This window comes from Bombus bifarius, unplaced genomic scaffold, assembly GCF_011952205.1.
Source record: "Bombus bifarius isolate JDL3187 unplaced genomic scaffold, Bbif_JDL3187 scf7180000009201, whole genome shotgun sequence".
Classification (NCBI taxonomy): domain Eukaryota; kingdom Metazoa; phylum Arthropoda; class Insecta; order Hymenoptera; family Apidae; genus Bombus; species Bombus bifarius.
The window spans coordinates 1,344,555-1,369,513 of NW_022884966.1; the positions used below are offsets into that span (position 1 = coordinate 1,344,555).

Genomic DNA, 24,959 nt, shown 5'->3' on the forward strand with positions numbered 1-24,959 from the left:
CCTATATGTATGTAAGAAATATATATTACTTATGTAAGTAATATATGATTCCTAATATCAGATACCTAATATAAATATTACGCAAATAAAAGTTGCTCATATATCGAAAGTATAAAAGAAGCCGTCCGAAAATTGAGTCGCGAACAATCAACATGGAAGACAAGAAGTTCACATTCTGCGCATGCGTGATATGCTATGAATGTTTTAAACAGAGACAGGATTCTCTACCCACCTCTATCTGTCTCGCAAAAACGAGAATTTTGTTGTGTTTTCCCTAGCGAGTGTCACAACCCATTTATATGATGAACATAGGGATATCGTATGAACCGACCATAAACTTCACGGACAGTTGCGAAGTATGAAGCTACTTACGAGAGCGGAAAACAAGGTCATGTGGTACTTTGGGGCCGCATTGCTTATTGGTTCGAGCATAAACGCGCAAAATAACGTTCATGACAAAATTTTTTCATCAACTTTATTATTTATTACATGTACATCTATTGGTCCTTAAATAAGATTCGTTTATTAAATACAATTCGCATACTTGTTGATGAGATTATAAATTTCAATATGGCGGATTAATATTGTGTTTACATGTGGCGACACTGTATCGTTGAATATAATTCCTATGTCCGCCGCAACAAATTGCGGAAGGCGCAAGAAACACTAATTTTTTTCCAGATCGGTATGTCAGGACCTGAAACACAAAGCTGCATAAAGTCCCATCTAATGTCATGTCTACCCCGTCCTTATTCAATGAAAGTACATCCATGTTGCGATAATGCCAGGGAATGAATATTATATATAAGCACATATATTTATAAAAAGTAAAAATCCAAATATTGTCGGAAATCACAATAAAGGACTTATTTAGCGACAAATCAAAGTAAATCCGAAGAAAAATGTGGGAATTGGAAGGAAATTGATGTCAGAAAGTTATTTGCCCTCAGAAAGAAATTTCGAACGGAACAGTTTGCAAGACACTAAGAAAAGAAGAATATAATGGTAGAGTTGCACGAAAGAAATCGACCTTTAAGGTAAATGGACAGAAACGTATAGAATTTGCAAAAGCGTTTATAAATCGTGATCATAGTTTTTGGAAATGAATCTGCGATCATTTCCGATGAAACTGAAATTAACTTATTTGAACGAGATAGGAAGAAACAAGTTGTATGCCCAATAATCAACCACGGAGAAGGATCTTTTATGTTACGGGGATGCATTATATGGAGGAGGATCATTCGTTAACATATACGAATAAAGTATATATATCTGTTATTGAATATATATGTTTGTATTCAATTTCCCGCCAATTTTCATTACCAACATAGGTGTGCGCTCAGTTTTGTAAGTAACTGTAAACCATACGAAATTTTGTGTTTAAATAATTAACATCGTTGTTGTTTCATACGTTCAAAATAGCGATGAGAATTGAAAATCTCGCCGATAGTAGAGCGCGATCTATCATACGCTTTTTAAATACTGAAAACGTTCGTCAACCTTTCCAACATTTTAAATGGAAGGTATTGAAGGATCGTGCCTACACTTGGCTTATAACAGGTAGGTACACCCTAGACTTGGCTCCGAACGAATATCATATTTTTTTAAAAGATTTATTATTAGTTTTTAATACGTTGACGCTTCACAGGGAACGATCATTTAATCCTACTGCGTTCTTTGAATCATTTTAGATCCAACAACCTTCGTAACATAATATTCTGTGGATAGATGAATATGAGTTTTTAAACAATGGTGTAGACTAGCGATTTTTTGTGTGTCATATAGAAATTTCAGTATGACCTTGATATTTTATCGAAGGAAAAATTTTTTGGAAATTTTGTATATTGCAATTTGCAAGCACTGTGATGGGATATAATTATCGTGATAATAATAATAAAATTTGAAATCCGAAATGCACAAGTTGCAAGACACTTTTTGTAAACATACACTTAGTGGAACTTAGTATACAACACGAATAGCAGTCTTAAGCATAGAATTAGTTGTAAAAATGGTCTCATGGTAAATATTGCTTATTAATATAGTGAACAATTGACTGTTCATTTACTTTGATGATTCTTGTTATAGTGCTAGTTTAGTTTTGTTATAATGCTAATCAGATATCAAAATAGTTTGTACGATTTACGCGTAAAGGGTCTAAATGTGTTTGAATACTTTTTTGATCTATTGTTATATTCTAAATCATTAGAAGAATCGATCAAATCATCATTATAGGAAAATTTTAAGGTAAAGTTCTCACTGCTCGTTACAAAATTATTTAGATCGTATAACAGGACATTGAAAGCGAGTGCCGCCCTGTACACATGTATACGCCTAGTCTGCTTTTCTTCTGACCGATTACCTTTCCCACGGCGGCTTACAGGAACATAACCGCGTTTATATTACAGTCTGTCGTGCGCATTTAGTCACAGGCGAGCGTGCACATACACGGGCAAACTTTAACATACGGTTCACTATGAGAAATTCTCATTGCGAGGGCGATTGTCTGTTGCAATCATGAAACATCGCCACTGATCCAGTTTGAAAATCAAACCTGTAGAATCTCTATACACGATTAAATCGATGAAATAATGTTTATTAGGATGCGCGCACGCGTTTCTTTCCATTCGAATCAACGAGTTTCGTTTAATTTGTGCAGATCTATTTATGTAATTAAATATATTCACATATCTGCCAACTTAGCAATTCTGATAGCGAGTACATGCCTTTTCAATGTTTTACACACGTACCCTTGTAATATGATATATTGTGGGAACAAAAATGATACAAGTTCATTATTAGATTAGCTTTATAATGTACTTGAATTTGTGATATTGTACCTGATTACAATATTACCCTTGACTTTGATAACATTCACTGTTAGTCTTCGAATACTCGTAGAACCAATGACCACAATTGCCTATACATTTTTTAATGTTACTTAATAATATGCGTAACATAAAAGTACAATTGAAAATAATTGTCATGATCTGTTTTAATTTTATAAATCTATTTTTCTATTTACTATATGGATATAGATATATGCTGATATGATATATATATGGATATAAACATTGAAATGTGCGAAAATGTATAAAATATCTGTAATGTGCAAGAATATATGAAATATGCAAAGTAAGGTACTTTTTATAGCAGTTAGGGGATGAAGAGAATTTTTATTTAGGTCCCATTTCTTTAATGGCGTACACGAAAATTTAAATTTGCATAATATCCTCTAGGAAGTTATTTTATCTTCTTATGTAATTATTTGTAATAATAGTAACTAATAATAGCAAAGTAATATTAACTATTTTATTGGCAATATTTATTTATTGGGACATTTATACATTTTTAAATTCTCAAATGTGTCAGTCAGAATAATAGTAGCGGTGTATCTCCAATTTTATTAAAATCAAAATCATACCACATACATGTTCAAGACAATTAAAAAGTATCGGTATAACAATTAAGTATCTCCATATATATTATTTTTACCATATTAAACAAGATGATATACTTGTACATTAAATATATGCAACATTAGTGGGAGTTACACCGCCATTATTTTGGACCACTCAAATAATACTTACGATTATATTTACGTGGATATATATTAATGTAATAAGTGGGCTTATTAAAATCAAATTAAATACGTACGTACATCTAAATAGGGATATATAAAATAATCTAATATATCTTACATGTCTGGTCCAGTCGCTTCTGCGGTTAATCTTGGTTGTTTATTCACGTTTATTCAAGTTTACTTATATTTTTAAACAGTGTCCCAAGTTTAGTAGATTTTAGTACCCGGTGATTTGCTCTCGAATTTCTTACATTCACCGTATTGCGCTCACCTAAGCGTACGGAACGTCGTGCTTTCCTTTCGATCAACTTCTTTGCTATATACCATGTATCTTATATTACTAATTTATGTTTACATTAATTTTACAATCAATTTTCAAAAAGGATCCCCTTAGAGAACCACGATATAATTAATTGCAGTTGTAAAAATAATAATTCTATATTTCCAATCAATTGAACTGTTTGCTCATATAACTGTTGTTTGAGACAGTCACACAGATTAATTTTGTATTATATTTTACTATGATTTGATTTGTTAACTTTATCCTGTATTAAGAGCCTATTTGTTACTCGTAGTAAATAATTCAGATAAGAACTTATTTTGTTTGTTGGATGAAATGAACAAATCATTATCAGTCAGTACAACTAATTATTAGTGCGCAATGTCTTTCTGCATACTAATTTCTGGATATAACATTTTTGAATAAATCCATCTTGAAAGTGCTTAAAATTATTTATGCAGATGTAATTTCTATTTGTTTCTAATTATTATGGTAAATTCTTAAGAGCGTCTTATATAATCCATCATTGTCCTGTCGTATCGTGCAAACGATATTAAACTTACTCGATATGATTATGAATAGTAGAAATTATATGAAATTGTAGAGATATAAAGAGATGAATGGAAAAATAGAAAAGGAAAAACACGCTATAAAAGGATACAAATTAAATTGAAGTTTATAACGTCGGTTAAACAGCTGTTAATGATCTTGACTATTATAAGACTCATATATATATATACGCAAAGTAAGAAAGTAAAATACTTCTTATAATTTATAATACCCAGTAGCCGAACAAATTTCCATTTCTTTAGTGTCGATAAAAGTAAATATCCGTGGGCTATTTATACTGTGGAATATCGCACTGTTAAAATTCCTTTGAATTCTGATCTGTATTCAATAATTTTATCGCAGTTTCGTTTTCACACTGTAACTTTCAAATGCTATGAATGTGAAGTAGCTGCATCTGCAAGTCAGTATGCAGAATTCATTGTTAGCAGTAAAATAAGTAACAATGTCTATAAAATCGACGTGCATTAATGTCTTTGTTTCCTGAGGTTCGTGTACCGGCGATGTGCACCTAGAAACAGTTCGTCGCAGAAAAGTGGTAACAACCCCACCTGGTTTGCTCGGGTGCGGCCTTTCCCCTTCGTCTATAAAGCCACTAGGAATCTACTTCTGCCGAACATTCACTCGGCGCTTCGTCACTCATTTGTTCACCATGTGGCTGCTTATCCTCGCAGGTGAGTATGCTACGTCATGCATTTCATGGGACAAGGACGAGTATTTTGGTGCTCATTCTAACTTGTGACTATTAGTACGTTATTTGTGCAGACTATTTAAAAGATCGGTCGAAAGAAAAGAAACAAAAGTAAGGGAGAACAGTGCGTGCTACGAGATTGATATATTTAATCATGTGTGATTTTATGAATATTAAATTTCTTGGGTACATGTAAGTGCGTTTGACGTTTCAACGCGTGGTAAATACTTTTATTTCGAACACGTTCGACAAATTTGTTATCTTCGAAAATTACTTTCTCAATATTTTCATTGCACAAATTTTAAATCAAATCTTGCGATAAGATATCGATATAGAATATACAAGTAATTCTACACGAAAATTTAACAAGGCAGGTTTATTTATGAGGATTTTGTGACAGTGTCTCACTTTTCTCACTCTTTAGATCACATAGTTCTCGTTATGTACAAAATTTGATATCATTAATGAAGCATAGATGATCGTGATTCAAGTATATATTTCTCTTTAATGATGCCCTTTTTACTCGTATAATTTGTATCTTGAGCAAAAGTTGCATCAAGTTATATCAGTTGGGACTGTTCGTTAAAATTTGGAGCAGGCAGCAACACTTTCCTTGATTCTCCGGATAAACTGCGCACGTACGGTAGTGCATTCGTATTAGAAACTTGCTTCCCGAACAACTCGGTTACTTTCGCGTTTCAACTTATACAAATGTGTAGAATGTTGACCGCATAGAGAGATCAAAAATTTTATTTCCTGCATACTAGTCTTTGGACATAACGTTTCTAAATAAATTCATCTAGAAAATTAACAATTTGTTTTTAATGATTGTCGTAAATTCCTAACAGCGTCTTATAAAATCTAACATTGTATCATACGAATGATATTAAATTTATTTGATATGATCACGAATGGTTTATTATGGTTTATTACGGAAAAGCAAAAACATTATAATGTCGTTTAAACAACTGTTAATAGTCTTGGTTGTTATGAGACTAATATATAACCATTATTATAATTAATTTAATTAATTAATCAGAGATTTGTCGCAGGTCTAATTTTGAACCTTAATCCTCTTTTTCTACAAAAATCTTTTATTTCGTTATTATAATTGTGAATATTTTAAATGATATATATGTGTAACAATTGTATCATTTTGGTATGAAAATTTGATCGTGTATGAATATAGGTATTTGTATACTTTCTCTACGTGTGCATGCACGCGTTTACCGTGACATACCTACATAGTAATTATATTCGACACAGACCTGAACGAGATTCATTTGAAATATTTCTTTTAAAATAAATTATTTTTTTTACAATAAATACAAATTTTAAGCAATGCTACTCGATTGTTTCACGATTAATGTATTTTAATCAATGTCGCGTCTTTTTTGTTATGTGTCTTAATTAGAAGAATTAAAAATTAGTCGAACGTTTGTGACAGTAATAAATTAGGAAATTGTTTGGTTTCAAGAAATGGCATGATGTTGTTTCTTAACGGGAAATTAAAAAATTGTTTTCGAAATAACATTCGATACGATTTTTGGATAATAAGTCAAAATCGTTAAGTTGAGTGGAAAGCAATTAATTTAACACTAGACTACGAGCATTTGCGTAAATTTATATTCTTATGAATATAATAATAAAGAAAAAAGAAAATAGGAACTCGGCTAGATCTTATCCATTAAATATCCTAAAGAGTACTATACTTTGAGTGTTTCACGTACTTTTACATATTATGAGCTTTCTAGACATTTTTGTATTTTTAAATCTCCCATAAATGCATATAACTCCGCGGATTAATAATTACTATCCAACCGTAGTGAAACTTTTACCGTACGTATTTACCAAACTTTTGTTGTTCGAGACTTCCGGGTGTAAGCTGGATCTACTAGGTACTATATTACATCGGGGTTAAATGATACGATGTCGTTTGACTCTTCTAATCTTTAAATGCAAATTACTGGTACACTGTGTGCTGCGCAAAATGGTAATTTAAATAAGAAGCGAATGGCTCCGAGGAAGCCACAGTTTGGTGTAAGTACCTTTTCCGTACACGGACGCGTAGAGGTCATATGAACATAAAATACTTTCTTTTTAAATGGTATTATATATTTTTTAATGCAATAATCGATACAGCTCGTTGTTCTCCTTAGAAAAAGTACTCGGCCTATAATTAATCGCAAATATTTTAGCTTTGATTCGTCAAATTTAACGCTTGAATATTGCATCGTATTTTTCTTTCTCTTTCGTGCGTTAAATTTGACGAATTAAAGTTAAATTATATATCTTTTTATAGAGAGTACCGAGCTTTAAAGAAACGTATATCACCTCCATATAATTTCTACGTGTTCGTCTATAAAAAAGTTATTTACACTAGATTGTCACTTTGAAACCATTCACTACTTATCTGAACAATTTTTTTATACAACACATAGTGTACGAGTAATTTGCGTTTACAGATTAAGACCGGTCAACCTGTACATATGTGTAATTTCCAGTGAATGTGGACACAGTCTACATTCGAGTCTCGATCAGCGACGATTTGCCATTTATGCCATTCAATTTATCTTTATTTCACGTAGCTCTTTCATTACTTGCTATTAAATAAATTTGGAAAAAAAGAAAGTATTGGGAAACGATTATTTCGATCGAAACCAACTAATAAATAATTCATCCTATGAAGCGACGTTATGATTAATCGACCGATTGTTACGCGGTGCAAAATCCGACAGTCTACCAGTGATAATTGTGTTATACGTCTTAAAATAACAGTGTCAATTTTTATTCAAGAGGGTTGAAAAATATTTCACACCTATATCGCTATACTTTTATATTCTACTTCAAATAAATAAATGTAATTTTTGTACGCAACACTTCATAGCATACTTAAACTGTTTCCAAAAATAGATTATTTGTTACGTAACTGTAAAAAATAAGATATTACTTTCAATTTTCTGAAAATGTTCAGATCAGATTCGAAGTTAGTGAAATAACGTACGCCGTGGGAATAATTTAGGCAAGATGACATTATTGTTATGCGTGTGAATCTAATTAACGAGTTACGGCTCGTGTGAAAAGCTTTAAAACGTGCATACGCTTAATCCAAATTTTTAATTAATCCCTTATTCTTGTTAGTTAATATATAGAAATTCTGACTGATAAACTAATGGAAAACAGTTTTTATTTTTGTACAAACATAATAATCAGTTGCTTGATTTGTATTATACATAGAATTGGTGTACATTAATTGAACAATTAATGCAAAAGTAGAAATAATTTTTTGCTTTCCGTGATATATTTTTTAATAAAATCACTTAGTTGGAGAAGAGGTCATAGAAATATAAAAAAAACATATTTATTATACATACAAATTAGTGCGTCTGACATTATTTTGCGCAATTCTATTGAAAATTCCATTGGTCTTTTACTTTCACATTGAGATTCGAACTTAAGTCTTATGAAAACATATAATAAATATCTTTTAAATCGCATTCACTCGTAAATGTCCACCACCTTGCGTCTGAAGCAATCAATCATAATGACACTTTCTATTTCGATCATTTCGTGAGAAAACTAGTTGAAAATCTAATAAGGAATACAGCGAATTATCTTGGTATAAATAAAATAATGCAGCATATTAAATTATCCTATTTTATTCCGCGATATATCGCATTTCTTGTTACTAATTACCTTCTCTAAATTATTCTGATATAAATATTCAATATCAATGTACTATATGCTTTGTAACAAACAAATTTTAATTATAGTAATACAGTAAATTTAGTATAAATTGTCTAATAAATGCAGTATAGTGAATTTTAAATATAGTAACAATGTAATTAAAATTGGACACAAACATTCCACATTCTATATTTTACATTTTACATTCTATATTTGGACAAAAGTCGTAATTTTGTAGAATTTATCACCATCGATTCATATATCTCAGAACTAAGGCCAAATAAGTGTTTACTTCTGTGTTTGTGTGCGATACGATATGAAGTAATTATAGAACGGAAGGGTAAAAATATCTAATATTAAATTATTTAAAAGCATCGAGTGTGAAAGATTTGTTAATTTAAAAACTGATAACAGTCATTTTATGATTATTGTATTGGACAAGAAATATAGATTTCTCTATAAAGATGAATACGTGTTTATTCGTTATGAGATGATAGAACAAAAAATTACAGATTACTGTTAAAAATTAATTATAACACACATATTATGTACATTGTATTATTATAATATTAGAGTAAATTATAAACATTTAAAAAGCCACGAAGAGACAGATATGTTTTTGTAGAGTGAAAATTTAATTAAACAACATTATATGATCATTGGTATTTGTTTATCGTTCACAAAGAAGAAACTGCAATTAATATACATATAATTATAATAAAATATAGGATATTTGAAAACTATTTTTCGCAGAAAACAATCCGTAGAACATAATTTTGTCATTTCTTTTGCAGACGAAAGAACAAAAATATAAATGTCTTATTAGAAGAAATTATGGAAAGATTGTAATATTATATCTCGCAGTTTGCAATTTCATTTTGAGGTTTCTAAATGATGAATGAGTATAGAGTCAATTAGTCATCATAATGAGACGCAAGGATGTACGAACTATCTTGGATCGACAGGTTTCATTGACTTTCTAAGTCATCATTTGATTGCATTGACTTCCGGTAAAGGCTTTGCAAGATTTATGTAAGATTACTATGCTCCTTGGTTATTTTTATATCTATGTAAATTTAATTTCCAGCTTAAAGAGAATTTTTAAGGACGATGAATATCTGTTCATAATTAATCGAATACTATTATTATTATTTATTCTATTTAAGGTCAGGTCAATCATTTTTTATGGTCACTAGCTACCGCGATTAAGAAAATGCATAACAAGAATATACAAAAATAAGACGTGTAAAATACGATAAGGCAATACAAGTTGCAAACATTGTTAAATAATAGCATTCGTACATTTTGAACATATGTACGTATGTATCATATGCAGTATAATTACAATACGATACAGTATGGTTAACAGTAATATGATACAGTATATGTTAGAATTAAATCGATAGATTGACAACATGGTAATTGGCGATATAAATTAATATCTTTAAGAAAATAAATTTTGCAATACCCTTTACGATACAGACATATCTGAATTTCATTTGAAAGAGAGAATTTAATTTTCTGTTGGAGAACGTTACTACGATTAAGACGATGATCTACAGATAGAATAAAGTTATAGCGATTGCACATTTTTGGCTCATTTTTAGTTATAAGACGAAAACATGTCAGTTTATCGTGTCCAATTCTAAGTTTGCTGAGAATAACTTGCCCTTTTCTATTAAAAACAAGTGATCGTGTCATACGAAGCAAAGCAAATTACAGAGAAGAAAAAGTAAATAATCTTTTCATAAGTCCGCTTGTGTTTCTTCTTCACTGTATAGTACAAAAAATGTACACTTTTGAAAGTGACCACAACAGTTGCAAATGCTCCTTCTACGGAAAAACCGAGAGTTCCTTTCGTTTATCCAACGGTGCAAAAATCTTACAAGCAACTCTTTGTTCGAGCAAGGTCATGTCCCAGAAATATTTGAAATGTTTCTGATTTCGTTGAAGTTATCGCTCGCAGGGAGGACAGTATAGTGTCTTCTTCAATGATTTGTTTAAAGACGCGTAGATGCGGACAGTTCAATTTGTAAGGATGTTTCCTCAAAATATACAGGGTGTTTAAGAAAGGACTGCAAGACTTTAGACGTAAGATGGATTTTTATCATCTGTCAACAATTGTCGTCGTGAGCATGTTTCTTCATTGAACTTAAAGAAAGAAATCTTCATCAAGTCACTTCTTACAACATTTTTATTAGGCAGATTTACGTCAGTCATATATATGCTTGAAATTTCTTTACATCGGGTATATCTTGATACAGTTCGGATAATAGAATTTTCGGATAACAGAGCGATCACTTGCCTGACATAAAACTTCAGATTGAGGTTAAGTTTAGGTAGCTTTAAAGTAGAATTAAAAGTATTTATAACTATTCGCGACATCCTGTCGCAATAATTTGCTTATTTAAATGATCCTTTCCAATAGATCGAGTTTGTACTTAAACTTAGGCTGCTCGTACTTAAATATTGCATATTGAACGCAAACAGTCAGCGTGTTCGTTGAAATTTGCAGGGCTGTGGAAATACAAGGCGTTAATTAAATAAGATTTGTTAACCGGAGGTTGTTACTTAACTGTCTTTCAGTTGAAGACACTCGGCTCATTACTCAACGCGAACAAATTGCTCGCATCCGCGTAATTTCTTGCGTAATAACAAAAGAAAACAAGAGTCAATGCTCAGGTTTCCTTTTTCATTCTTAGTTACTTCAAACAAAGATTTTCCAGAGAGAAAAACGTTAAGATCGATCTCGGCTGTAGACAAACTATGGAAACAGTTTAGCAATCTTTTCCCAGCCTGGATGACTAGGTTCACAGTCCTCTATCTCTAACTATGTTCACAACTTTGTGCGAAATAATTAGCGAATAAGACAAAAGCAAGATTAGACTTTGTAGTTTAACTTTTTATTATCCATCCTTATATCAAAATGAAATTGTTGAGAATTGTGGATCTTTGAAGCCGAAATAATGTTATAGGAACGCTAAATTTATACTGAGGATTAATATTAAAATAGTAATATATTTATTTCATGGACGATTTCTTATATATTCATCGATACACTTTTGCACGCGTCTCGGCACTTTCTTCTATACTCGACTGTTAACCGACTGAATAGTTTACATTCATCTGTTTTCGAGACGCCGCACACACACATAGCTCCACACACTTTTACCCTGGTACCCACATACAAGTACCTGTACCAGTGCATTTAACCCAGTCCAGCACAGAAAATTATACATATCTCAACAGAAATAATGAAATTTATTTTTCCGAACGCCATTTTATCTACTGTAAAATGTATTCCCCTTTATTCCTTATTGTTCACGCTTTTCGACTTTACACGACTTCCTGTTGTCCATTACTTCTTACACTTGGACTTAACTTAACTTGAAACTTTCCTATTCTTCATAAAAACCAGTCTAAACCAAAGTCTTCTAAAAACCAGAGTAAAATCAGTCTTCAAGTGTTTCTAAAATAAAATGCATTTGTAGAGATAGTATTTTAATCAATAATTCTTTGTTTTGTTTTAAAAGCATTTTATTTTAGAAGAACACCACTCAATAGGAATCTCAAAGTTGATTTTACTATTAAACGATAATGAAAGCGCATTCTAACGTTACCATTCCATATGTCTGGTCAATCTTTTGATTTTGTCTATTATCGTAGATGCTTCCTACGTACGAACTATATTTACCAACAGGAATGAAATGTAATTTTCAACGCACGTGCCAGTTAATGATATTCGCTTCTGTTCTATACATGTATCGGTCAATTATATATGTATATATATATATGTACGATTAAGTGCAATAGTATACTTTCCAGTTTTAAATTCGTATCGTACATCGTCCTTGTGATTCGATACGCAGAGAAAGTTGATTGTAAAAACTGATATTTCTAGAAGTGAAAAGACGTGTATTACCCATTCTTTTGCGCTTTTTCGACTAAGAATTAATACGTGTGATTTAAAGAGGGAAATTATTTATTATTAAGTGAAAAGTTTAGATAAGGCGCATAGCGTTATTTGCGTAATAAAAATAATAAAAATTAGACTCTTACAATTAGCATAGTCGAACAGTTTCTAAAGCTTTGCGTTCTATGCGCACGAACTATGCAAAATAAAATTCTTAAGTCCATTATGGGACTAAATAGCAGGTATCCTACTCTCCTCCTTGGCACGCGGAGGATCGATAATTTTGCCAAGTCAACTATAGCAAATATAGCAGATACAGTAAAATAATATAGCAGTTCCAAATAACAAAAATTGTTTGATTAGAATACAGGACTTTATCACATTAATCGCGTTTCCTACAGAATTGAAGATCCTTTTCCTTTGAATGTCGGCTGAGGTATGTTCCCAAATATCTTATCTCTTACTCGTGTTATTTACTTATCATTTTTATCTAACGATTCTTTTATTTTTAATTATTCTCAATTTTCATGTTTAGCATAGTTAAACAGTTTCTAAACCTTTGCGTTTTACGCACACTGCCAATCTACCGATGGCGGTGATTTTACGATATTTAGAAATTTCTTGAAACTTTTGGAACTACAATTCCTGAGTATAGATCTTTTATCTTATCTTTTTATTTTTTATAATTTTTTGAGATAACACCTCATTTCGTTTCTACAATTTCATTTCTCTGCTTTTGTCTTTTAATCGCATGTTTGTAACAACAACATATATACAGCGTGTTTCGCATAACACGGTCAACCGACTGGGAGACGCTTCTACGTGAAGAAATAAGTCGAAAATGTAAGATAAAATTTTGTTGTCCGAGGCATTGTTCTCGAGAAAATTGATTTCGAAAATTCATCAAGTAAATTTGAATACGGCCAATTCCAGATGACCAAACAACAGTCAATAACCGACAGGAGGAACCTGTCAATAACCGAAAATGAGTGGAACATGTGCAATAGAATTTTTTTATAAGATGCTTTGTACATGAGAAGGATAAATTTGAAAATTCACTGCAGTCGATCAATTTTTAACTAGACTCGCTTAAACTCGATTTTCTCGAAAACGAAGCCATGGACAAAAAAATTCTGCTCTACATTTTCGATTCATTTTCCCACGCAGAATCTCTATCATACTTGATCACCTCGTGTGGGCCACCCTGTATACTGTATAGCTGCAATTACTCTATGCTGTAATCGATATAATTGTTTCTAATTTTTCATAGTATGTATTTAGAAAAATAAAGACCGGTTTATAGGTGTATCATAAGATTATTATCATTACATACTTCGACAAAGAAAAAGGATCTAAGAGAAACTTCCTGCAAATTCACTTTCACGGTAACGATTGTTTGACACTGGTCGTCAGAAGCAAGGTCATTGTTTTTCATGTAATGACTATTCAAACGTAACAACTATTTTACTTGCTCCGAAATAATTCGAGACATGTTTGGCTATATCTTCAATCATGATATTATATATTTGTTTTTCTTACTGACATATTATGTATTTTTGTAAATTTGTTCATTATGTGTGTCATTTGTATTTGTAAAATATTTTGTCTATAATTAGATTATTTTATTAAGAAGCATTTTATACATTTGACTAATCTAACGATAGAAGTTTTTCATTAGCAAGGTCGTTAGACGCGAATGAGAAAGTAAAGAAACTGTAAAAAATAATAAACTTATAAAATCAAATTAACGAATTCTCTTACAAACAGCCATAAATTCTATTATTTCATATTCAGTAGTTGGTAAATTTTTCGAAGCCTTCGCGCAAAAATATTAGCTATTTTACAACCCAGAAATGGAAGAGGAAATTGATGTTGGATAGCGAATTCAGCGAAACAAATGTGTAACTGAAACGTATTGAGTAGGAAGCATATGAGTCGTTCGTTTGTGAAATTGGTCAGCTCGGCAAAACAAACAGAAGAGAAAATTGAGAACTTATATAAGATAAGCATCAGTCAAGTGCATTGGCACTAAAATTTTAAAAAGCGGACTCAACCTCTTCGTGCACGACCTATATTATGTTTAAGTGACAGTAACGTTCGAGTTACCTTTCAAAGGAAGTAAAAGATCGTGAGATACGTATACCTACGTGGAAACGACTGGATTTGTAGATTGCGTTGCGTTGGAAAGCTTGGATGACTGAAGACTGAATGTTAAGAATGTGAATGCTTGAAGAATTAATAGAGCATACCTAGTACAGGAATGGTGAAGAAAATTTTGACCTGATATTTAGAACCTGAACCTTGGACAGACAAAAAACGCCTGTACAGTTTGTAGCGCGTGTTTTAAAATTATTACAGACAGACTAAATACGGTTCAACAGGAAGATTTATTAAATAGTTTTAAATCAACTTGGTTCGAAAGTCTGGAACATGACCAGATAATTACAATCTTCGTAAAATCCTATTCTCTTTTCAAAAATTATACGCTTTGTGACATCTGCGTACTATTTTTGATGGAATTTTATCTGGAACAGGCAGGTATAAGATAATCGATGCGAGGATGTTGTAGATTGTTGTTCTAATATATTTATATACAGGGTGGTTGGTAACTGGTGGTACAAGGGAAAAGGGGGTGATTCTACGCGAAAAAAGAAGTCGAAAATATAGAATAAAATTTTTTTTTTAATTTTTCCATCGAGACAACGATCTACAGTGAGATCCGTTATAACGAGACGCGATAAAGCGCACGCGTACCGAGCCAAAATTCAAAGTCGATTTTTTCGAGAACAAAGCCTCGAACGAAAAATTTTTATTCTACATTTTCGACTTCTTTTTTCGCGTAGAATCACCCCCTTTCCGCTTACACCACCAGTTACCAACCACCCTGTATATATATTGTCTTTTTAGAAATTCAATTCAAGATAGAACTTTCTACCTTGTGTGAAAAAGATGTAAGATTAATGTTCGTACGAATTTTATTAGAAAATTACTTCATTTATTAAAAATGATAAAATTCAATCTTCTTTCGTTTGATTGGAGAAAATGTTCAAGAACAATGAATTTCGATTATCGCTTCATGGATATATTTTCCAATGTATTATTAGGATTACTTTAATCCTATATAATATTATAACAGCAGATGTACGTACGTCGGAAGCAATTTGTTATTCGAAGGAAAAAGCAACGATATCCGGATTGTGAAAGTTTGAAGGATCTCAAGATCGCTGATTGGAAGATATTTTCGATCGTATTTTTTTACTAAAAGTCCATCAGTGTTTCAATTATTCGAAATAATTTGATATTTCTCTTTACTACACATGTATTATGTTTATACTATATTTTATTACATTATGCTATACATATACAATGTATTATATTGAATATTTGTTTCGTAAGCACTAAATAATTGAACGATTACTGTACTACGTACAATTAAGAAAAGTGTTTGTTGATTGTTACATTTTGTTATGAATTCAATTAGCGGAAATTGAACTAAAAATGTACATTTTCTTGTGTCATAAATTACAACGTTGATATAGAATTTATTTAATTTACAGAATAAGTAACGTGCAAGTTCATCATAAATAATTGAAATATTTTTACACCATTAAATTGTTCCGGACTTTCTGTTGAAATATTTTAATATATCAATATTATATTAACGTACATTATATTGATTTATAAATTTATCATTGTATGCATGATACAATGAGAATATCTTTAATATTATATTTTTAGATCGATCGATGATATGCACAGAATATAAAGCACAAAAAAATAATTCGTAGAGTCGAAACAAAACACTGGGATGCTCGGCTTGTTAATATTTTAATTAGCCTAGAGTTTTTGATTAAATTAACAATGATGAAAGGTTTTATTAAAGACGTCGAAAGTGAATCTCGTGGGAAAAGTTTCTCAAGACCGCGTAACTTTCTCTGCGTTAGACTGCTTTCCCAACTCCTTTCCGCCTTCAGACTATACATTCTCAGTCAAGCGGAACGACATAAAAGTCACCTGCGAATTCGTCTTCCGCAATTCTATTGAATCGCATTACAAGTAGGTCAAATAATTTTTACCTACTTTGTATATAACTTTACAAAATATTATGTTTAACAGCTTATCATTATTATCTAATAATTCTTTAGTACCTTATTCTCAACGTGTCCTTGTTGCGTTATTATTATATTGACCTTTTTGAGATGTAAATAGATAGCCTTAGAGGACAAATGTATGTTATTGTTTATTGTATATCGTAAAAGTCTTGCGATCGTCTTTGACAATGTAGTTATCGTTGTAGGCAAAAGTTGAGAAGCTTTTTAAAAGTAGGATTGTACCTATTTTTGAGGAAAGAAAGACATGAAAAATTAGAAAGTTCTAAGGTTTTAAAGAAAAATCTATTTTTCTCGGCAGATAAATTGGGTCTATATCGTTTGGAAGAATATTATAAACAAATAATCAAACGAAGATTTGATTTTATTGTTGTTACACGAAAATCCCCTTTTAATTAAATTAATGTATTTTTATTTACGCAGTTACACTAAATCTCTGTTATGTGCCACAAGGAAATTATAATTATACATTATAATTAAGGTACTGAATTCAAATGTTCGAGCTTCTACAATCGAACATTTACGAATACAAAATATATATTAGAAAGTAAAGGTGGAATTACGCTGGCAGAAAACCAAGTTATTTCCATTAATTTACATATTACAATTTTTTAGCAATAAACGTTCTTGTCCCACTGTTCGTTCTTCGTTATTTAATGTGGCAAAGGCAAATAATTTGAAGCAATATTTGTTGAACCAAGGCGTAAATGAGGTCACGGAAAGGCGCACATAGTAAACGAACTTTCAATATCGATTTCTTCTAAAACGCAGTTTTCTGAGGGAAAAGAATATTATCGTATACCGCTGTTCTACTTTTCCAATCAAAACCACATTATTTCGGACTATAATACTAATTCAATGATTCCACTTATCCACAGCACCGTGTGAAAATCTTAGATCGTGTTATTACCTATAATTATACAGGGTGGTTGGTAACTGGTGGTACAAGCGGAAAGGGGGTGATTCTACGCGGAAAAAGAAGCCGAAAATATAGAATAAAAATTTTTCGTTCGAGGCTTTGTTTTCGAGAAAACCGACTTTGAATTTTCGCTCGGTACGCGTGCACTTTATCGCGTCTCGTTATAACGGATCTCACTGTAGATCGTTGTCTCGATGGAAAAATTTAAAAAAAAAAATGTTTATTCTATATTTTCTACTTCTTTTTTCGCGTACCACCAGTTACCAACCACCCTGTATAATACTGCATATTTTATTTTTCCCGATGCTTGTTCGTTGTTCTACCTCGTTCACGGATTTGTGCATTCTATGATAAATACAGCTGTGACCTAAATGTTAGAACCTAGTGCACCACAAGTCTATATATAGATATAAGAAAAGTATCGAGAAAAAGAATGAAAGTTAGAAGAGAAGTCAGCTTTTTAATTTGTTGAGAATAAAGTGGTACAAAATATAAAACGAGTTTGATAATTTCTTCAAAATAGCCTATCGAGATATTAAAATAAGACCGTACGAGACATCGACTATTCCAAATTGATCTCAATATCTGTCTTAAAAATTCTTTTTACTTAAAATATTTTTTACTTAAAATATGATATATTTTACTTAAAATATTAGATGTACAAGCGAATAACTCGCATTCTTCGGAATTTATTTAATGAAAAATACAGCAAGTTATTCGGTCGAAATGTTCGCCCTGCTTTTCTAAAACGTTATGCCGTTTATCAAGCAAGTAATAAATTCCATCGTGGAAAAATACTGTGTTCTTAGACAAGATCCACTCGTCGAGTCATTTTTGTACCTCGCTCGCTAATTAGAAGTGGGTATAGGATAAGGCGTGTTACAAGTGTTGCATCGATCGGAACAGGTAGTAATCCACCGTAGTAATGTCTAGAGTAAGTTACCTGCTGCAAGACGTCCCACACAGGACTCATTATGATGTCTTTTGTCACAGAAGCAGTGCGTGGTCTAACGTTGTCACGCGGCAATTTCACAGAACGTTCTCATTTGTCAGTGTCCTGACGATTGGATCTTGTCCAAAGTCACGCCATTTGTCCGTGATGGAATTCGTCGCTCGCCTAAATCACCTGAAACTTAAAAATTGTAGACTTAAAATCATAGAAATCAACGACAAATACTTTGATCGATCAGCTTAATTTCTTAAAACAAATCTAGGAAGTTATTGAAGAAACAACGATTAGATCGTGTAGGAGATAAAAGCATGTAGCGTTATGTTAATTAATTAAACAATAAAGTAACAAAACAGTTTCTTTTGGTCGAATGTGTGGTCCAAGAATTTTGTACAGTACTGTACCTGCTAAAACAACATTCTTATTTCGTTATTTAGAAACTGCAATTCATTGCTTTTTGATAGGTCTTTTAACGGTTTCCGGGGCCGAGGAGGCGATTTCAAACACAGCTGAAAAAGCGAAAACCTCCTCTGACAATGCAGGCGACATTGTCATGTTGGAAATCGATGTCAAGGAGCCTGTGAAGAGATCGCCGATTACAGCCACTGCCGAATATGGTGCTCCAGCCAATCAGTACATTCTTCAATCAGCCGATGATACGCAAGAGGTAACGATTGACCATTTCATAATCCATGCTTTAAGTAGTGTTTCGCGAAGTATTGTGAATAGTTCCAATGTTTCATGCCTACTTATCTAATTATGCCAGATACATCGATGCATAGTACGCCAGTTAAGGACACTGGTCAAGTGTTACGCGAAAGATTATCCTTGATATTTTGCTAACTCTTTTTACGGACAAGCGTCAAAATATAGCGAGTGTTTCGTCCAAGATCTGCTAGTATGGACTCTTCGGTAAGGCTCTCACCTAACAGACTTATACCTCAGACACAATGAGAGAAGAGAGAAGACAAGCGTCAAAATATATTAAGAAGAAGTAGAAAGGAAATGGAAGCACCTATAGCGTGCGAATGTTGAAATATAGTAAACCCATTCAAGAATTTCACCTCGTGAACAATCACATTAAATAATACCGACGTGTCTGTCTTTGTTATCCTAAAAGAATAAATGTTCCTGGAAACGGGCAACATCATTGCTCTCGGTCAACCGTGACTATTGGCCGCCAATCACCGACGAACGTGGTGAGCGGCTACACAGTGCATAGGCACGGACAGTACACATTTTTCTTTTCCATTAGAACGGTGGGTCCGCCTTCACGAACTAGATATATTGTGTTGCAACCAACAATTGCGATCGATCTAATTCCATTAATGTCGTCACTGGCGACTGTCCTTTTCGTCTTTTGTTGAATCAGCCGCGTATCCTAGACGCGTAGAATCATCCACTTCTTAGAAAGATTATTACAGATATGGTAACTTTATGTATAACTTTTGCAACCATATGTTTCCACGGACTCGTAAATCCGTGTAGCCATTAATCGAGGACTATTGCCAAGGTTTTCTACATTGTGGTACGTTTCTAAGTTAATTGAATGAAATCGATTCTGACGTAACGTTAATGTATCACGTATACTTCGATTCACTACGTAGTTAAATAAATTACACGTAAAGTATATACTTCATAGTTGCTAATTCTACCCATCTTCTCGATAGGGACGATATCAAGTGCTAACTGGAACGTTAAGCAGGTTTCGCGCAAGTAGGAAAATTTCCAAATATTTGATATGAAAGAATAAGCGAAAAGTATAATCACGGATGCACCAGAATGATTCACAGTACATTTTCTTAATGGAAAGATAAAAGAGAAGCACGAGGAAGTGGGAACGAAGAAAATGAATCATCGACGTATAACGTCTTAGTTGAGAAGGGAATTTTAAATCTCCTCGACACCTACACTCGTTCGCGATCGTTTCGTCGTGCTAAACGCGATCATGCTCTCTTGCATAACTTTTACCTTCTAATCGGTCCGACCAGACAAAACCGGTAATACCACACCCAACGATCGAGAGTATATCCGTCTATAAGTCTTGCAGCCGGTAGACACGCTCTATGTACGTTGCATGGCCTTGTATGCCATTGCCGCTATAAGTTACGTTGAATGAATCTTCACGCTCCTACAGGTTATCGACTCATCTACGATCATCATCTGTTTCATTCATAGAAATATTTTCAGCGATATGTCAGTGTCGATTTTCAATTTAAAATGAGATTCATTGATTATGGTACTTGCTTGCGAATACATAGAGATCATCTGTGTATCAAATCTTTTTTGTAACTGTTATCCTAACTCTTTTAACAGATTATACATAGATTGTAAATATTATAAAATTATTCTGTTGCTTGACAAACTCGTTATCTTCAGATTTTTTAATTTTTTAAATTAGGTATCAGATTGAGTAGTAGTCAGTGATGTTTAAGTAGCAAATATAATAGTTTTTATGTATCTTTACTTTGATAGAATTCATATACTGTTACTACAAATCGGTCAAGGTATCCTGATATTTAAAATTTTCAAGTTATTCATATCTGTCTCTTTTATTGTTCTTATTTTAATTAATTAATTTTATTTTCGTATCAAAAATTGAATGACTCGGTAAATACCCATGATCGTTTGATTCGTTTAACCCGGAATATGATTTTTTAATTGTTAGATAATTATAATTATAAAGTAGCATTTTAATGTAGAAGATATACGTATTTTGTTTTTATAAAGCATTTTAAATTTCAATAAAGTGCAATTGAACTATCGAATCTTCTATTAACGACGATTACATGAGAAAATGTGTGAATTTTTAGCTACCACCGGAGTATTTATCTGTACTACAACAATACGCGCAGGAAGGGCCGCAACACCAAGCGCCACCACCTCCACGGAGAGTGCAGCCAGCATACGCGAAACAACAGCAAGCATTGCAACAAGCTTATTACAACTACCGAAAGCCAACAGTAGTGCCGCCTCGTCCTCGTCCTCAACTTCACCCTCAGGCTCTGGCTCAAGCCGAATTAACTGCTGACATCCAAGCTCAAGTCGAAGCTCAAACTCGCACAGACGCCATTCGCACAGCCCGTTTGGGATCGAAAGCTTCCGAGGTTCCGGTATATCAAACATCCTATGCCCAACCAAAATTGGGAACGTTCGAGCAAGAATTACTGCAACTAGTCTCGGCTAATCAAGCCCAAGAATTTAAACTTCTTCCAACGCAACCTAAAGGAAGCACATCCGCATATTCCCAGCAATTAGTAAGCTATCCGGCTCAATACGCGAAACCAACCGTGGCAGCAGCTCAATTGCCCGAGCAGTACCATATTGAAACTTCTCCACCGCGTTATCATCAACCACGGCCACAACCACAACCACAACCACAGCCACAACCGGCACCTGCTTATCAATCGGTCGAAGAGCCTGTTCACTATCAAGCAGCTCAGCCTGCCGAAGCTTACAATCAGTCGCCACAATACGATTATATCGATGACGATTCATATCGGAAAGCCCTTGAACAGGCCCAAGCTCAGGCTCAAGCTCAGGCGGAAGCACAAGCGTTGTCTTTCCAGAAAATCGCGCAGGCTGCTTACAAAAAGCATCACCAAGATGCGTTGGCGCATATGAGGCTCACTAACGAACGTTACAGGCAACAGTCTGCTCTAGAACAGATCCAACAAGGTGCCCAAGTGAGCGATGCTGGACGTAGTCACTTGCAAGAACAATTGCATCCAAAAGGTGCAGAGGCTGCTTATAGGGCGAAGTTGAAAGCGCAGATAGCTGCGGAGGCAGCCGAGGCAAGGAAATTGCAGCAAGCGCAGGAATTTAAGGCACACGCTGACGCTATTCGCAAACTCGAAGCTCAGCAGCAAGCTCATCTGAAGGTGCAGGAAGAGGTTCATAATTATGCTCTGAATTTCGAGAAGAATCAAGCGCGCGCTCAGGCTATAGCGCAAGCCCAAGCTGAAGCTCTTTACAAATCCCAGCTTCAAGCTCGGAATCAGGTTAAAGGCGAAATTTTGGCGATCTCCAAGGGCCAAGTGCAAGGAAAGAAAGTTGATCCAGACTCATCCGTGTATCATTATACTCTTTCAACCACTACCGCCCTTCCTTTCCTTCACAACAGTTATTTCACCAATGATCAATTGCAAAAATACCAAACATCTGGTTCTTCTTACGTTCCTAGATCAGTTCCAAAATCCGATGACGCGAATCCCGTTATCGAAGCAGCGTCAGCCCACGTGCAACCTGTTATTACGCAACCACGGCAAACCCATAAGTTGAAGCTCCCTTCGTCTTCCCAGTCGGTTTACGTATCCGAATCGGGTTTGCTAAAAAAGTCACCAATTAAGTCGGTAACCATCGAAGAAGTAACCGCCCAGCCGGATCAAATCGGTGCTCAACCGTCACCCGCAGCCAAGGCACACGCTTTGACGGAAGAAGACTTGTCAGCATTGATTAACGCAGGATACACCGTTACTCCTGTGACGCAACCTGCCAAAACTATTCAACAAATTTACGCAACCGACAATACATCTGCGGGTAATAACCCGTATTATACGAAGAAACAAAAGGCTCCTCTTACAAGGTCTGAATACGTCACCTATGAAGAGGTGATTCAACGTCCACGCAAGCTCGTTAGAAAAAATAGGCCGATTCTGAAGCATAGTGAGAAGGAAGGTGATTTAGGCGAGAAAGTTACTTACTTGGTACCTCTCGAACCGGCTTTCGGCACGAGACAACCTGCGCTCAAACACGAAGAATAATTTCGTTGAAACGTGGCTTTTCCTTGTCGTTGCGTTGTAAGTCCAGGATAATGCGGCATGTAGTTTAAATACTGTTCTTACAGTTTATCTTTCGTCTTTGATTTTATAACGTAGTAAAAGTTATAAACTTGAGTCGTAATTGGATAGTACTGAAATTATTCATCGAATTTACTTTTATCAAGAAACAATACTTTCTTTTATAGGACATATTAATATGTAAGCTTTTAAGTTATGTATGCATTTGCTAAAACACAACTAGGTCTTGATACTTAAAGCAACGTTAATGTCACCTACTGACAAAAGCGAGGAAACTTTTTCGCCAACCCAATGAAATATATTAACTGATAAACAGTTCGAAGTAAGAACTGTAAAATTAAATTTAAAACCTAGCGATAATTTCATTTCTAGATGCAGCGTGAACAGTTCTTCGTGTTTCTCAATCTACATTCTGTTTTCGGTGTCTTTTCCAGTCTTATGCATATGCAATTGCTTCGAGCATGACTAAAACGAATGAAATGTATCTTGAATTTTTCCTAACACATCATTCACAGTTTAAAATTCGTTAACAATCAAGTTGAACTCTTGAAATGTAAATTTTATACGTAGCGTTGATCAAGACGAACGGTCAAATTGTATCAAAGCTCTCGAAAAGTAAATACACACACACATACACATATATATATCGTTGATACATTTTTATGGCTCAAACGAGTACACCCTAGAATATCCTTGTACGCGATGTCATTTGCAGGCGGTATGTGCGACGGTGCTGAGTCGAATCATTTTAATTTATACTTATATTACTTGTATATATTAGATTTTTACTGAATAAAATAATTCAGAAATTTTGCTCTGCCATGTATGACATATCTTCTATCCTTCTATTACCCTGTTGTTATTACATCAAATGTTCCTATTCTTCCTATAATAATAATTTTTAAGCAGAAAATTGATAAGTAGTGAAATTATTTATTCATTGAAAGATTTAAAGATAAAATCATTGTAAACTTAGTTTTCAAGCTGTAGATATTGATATCTTCGTCATTTGTAGAGATGAACACTCGTAGGAAACACTTTGAAGGAAGTGCATCTTCTCTTCTTCTTCGTAATATTTATTTCCTCTCCATTCATTACAACATACGAAATTTGTTATAATTTTTAATTTCCTTCCTCCACTTGTAATCAGCTGCTGATTTTCATTTCTCTATTTTACGCCTCTTTTCCCTTATTAAAAAATCAGGGTAGTTTCATTTAACAAATGTACAGCATGTAACATTAGGAGTTGAATTGGTTTAATCTGAAGCCTTGAGTATCCATTTAAACGTCATCTAGAAGATATTTATTACGGATCACGTAGGATTAGATTGCTCGAATATTTTTATGAATATATTACGTACATTATACGAACGACTATCGTGATTATCATAGAAAACTTGGGACCAATCCGTAAATGTATGTAGAAGTTACGAGACATTTGTTGCGAATATACGCTTAATGAAAA

At 33.4% G+C, this 24,959-nt stretch overlaps 1 protein-coding gene and 1 long non-coding RNA gene across 2 annotated transcripts; one reads left to right on the plus strand and one right to left on the minus strand.

Moving 5' to 3' along the window:
* Positions 1-444: 444 nt before the first annotated feature.
* LOC117214555 lies at positions 445-15,029 on the minus strand. Its single transcript, XR_004488897.1, has 2 exons — positions 14,862-15,029; positions 445-697 (listed from the first exon to the last, which is right to left on the minus strand). It is a non-coding gene; the product is annotated as an uncharacterized LOC117214555 (long non-coding RNA).
* LOC117214554 (chromatin modification-related protein eaf-1-like) lies at positions 4,870-24,323 on the plus strand. Its single transcript, XM_033460742.1, has 3 exons — positions 4,870-5,101; positions 19,160-19,362; positions 21,509-24,323. The coding sequence occupies exons 1-3, from the start codon at positions 5,080-5,082 to the stop codon at positions 23,456-23,458; spliced, it is 2,175 nt and encodes a 724-aa protein (XP_033316633.1). The 5' UTR covers positions 4,870-5,079; the 3' UTR covers positions 23,459-24,323.
* Positions 24,324-24,959: the final 636 nt, after the last annotated feature.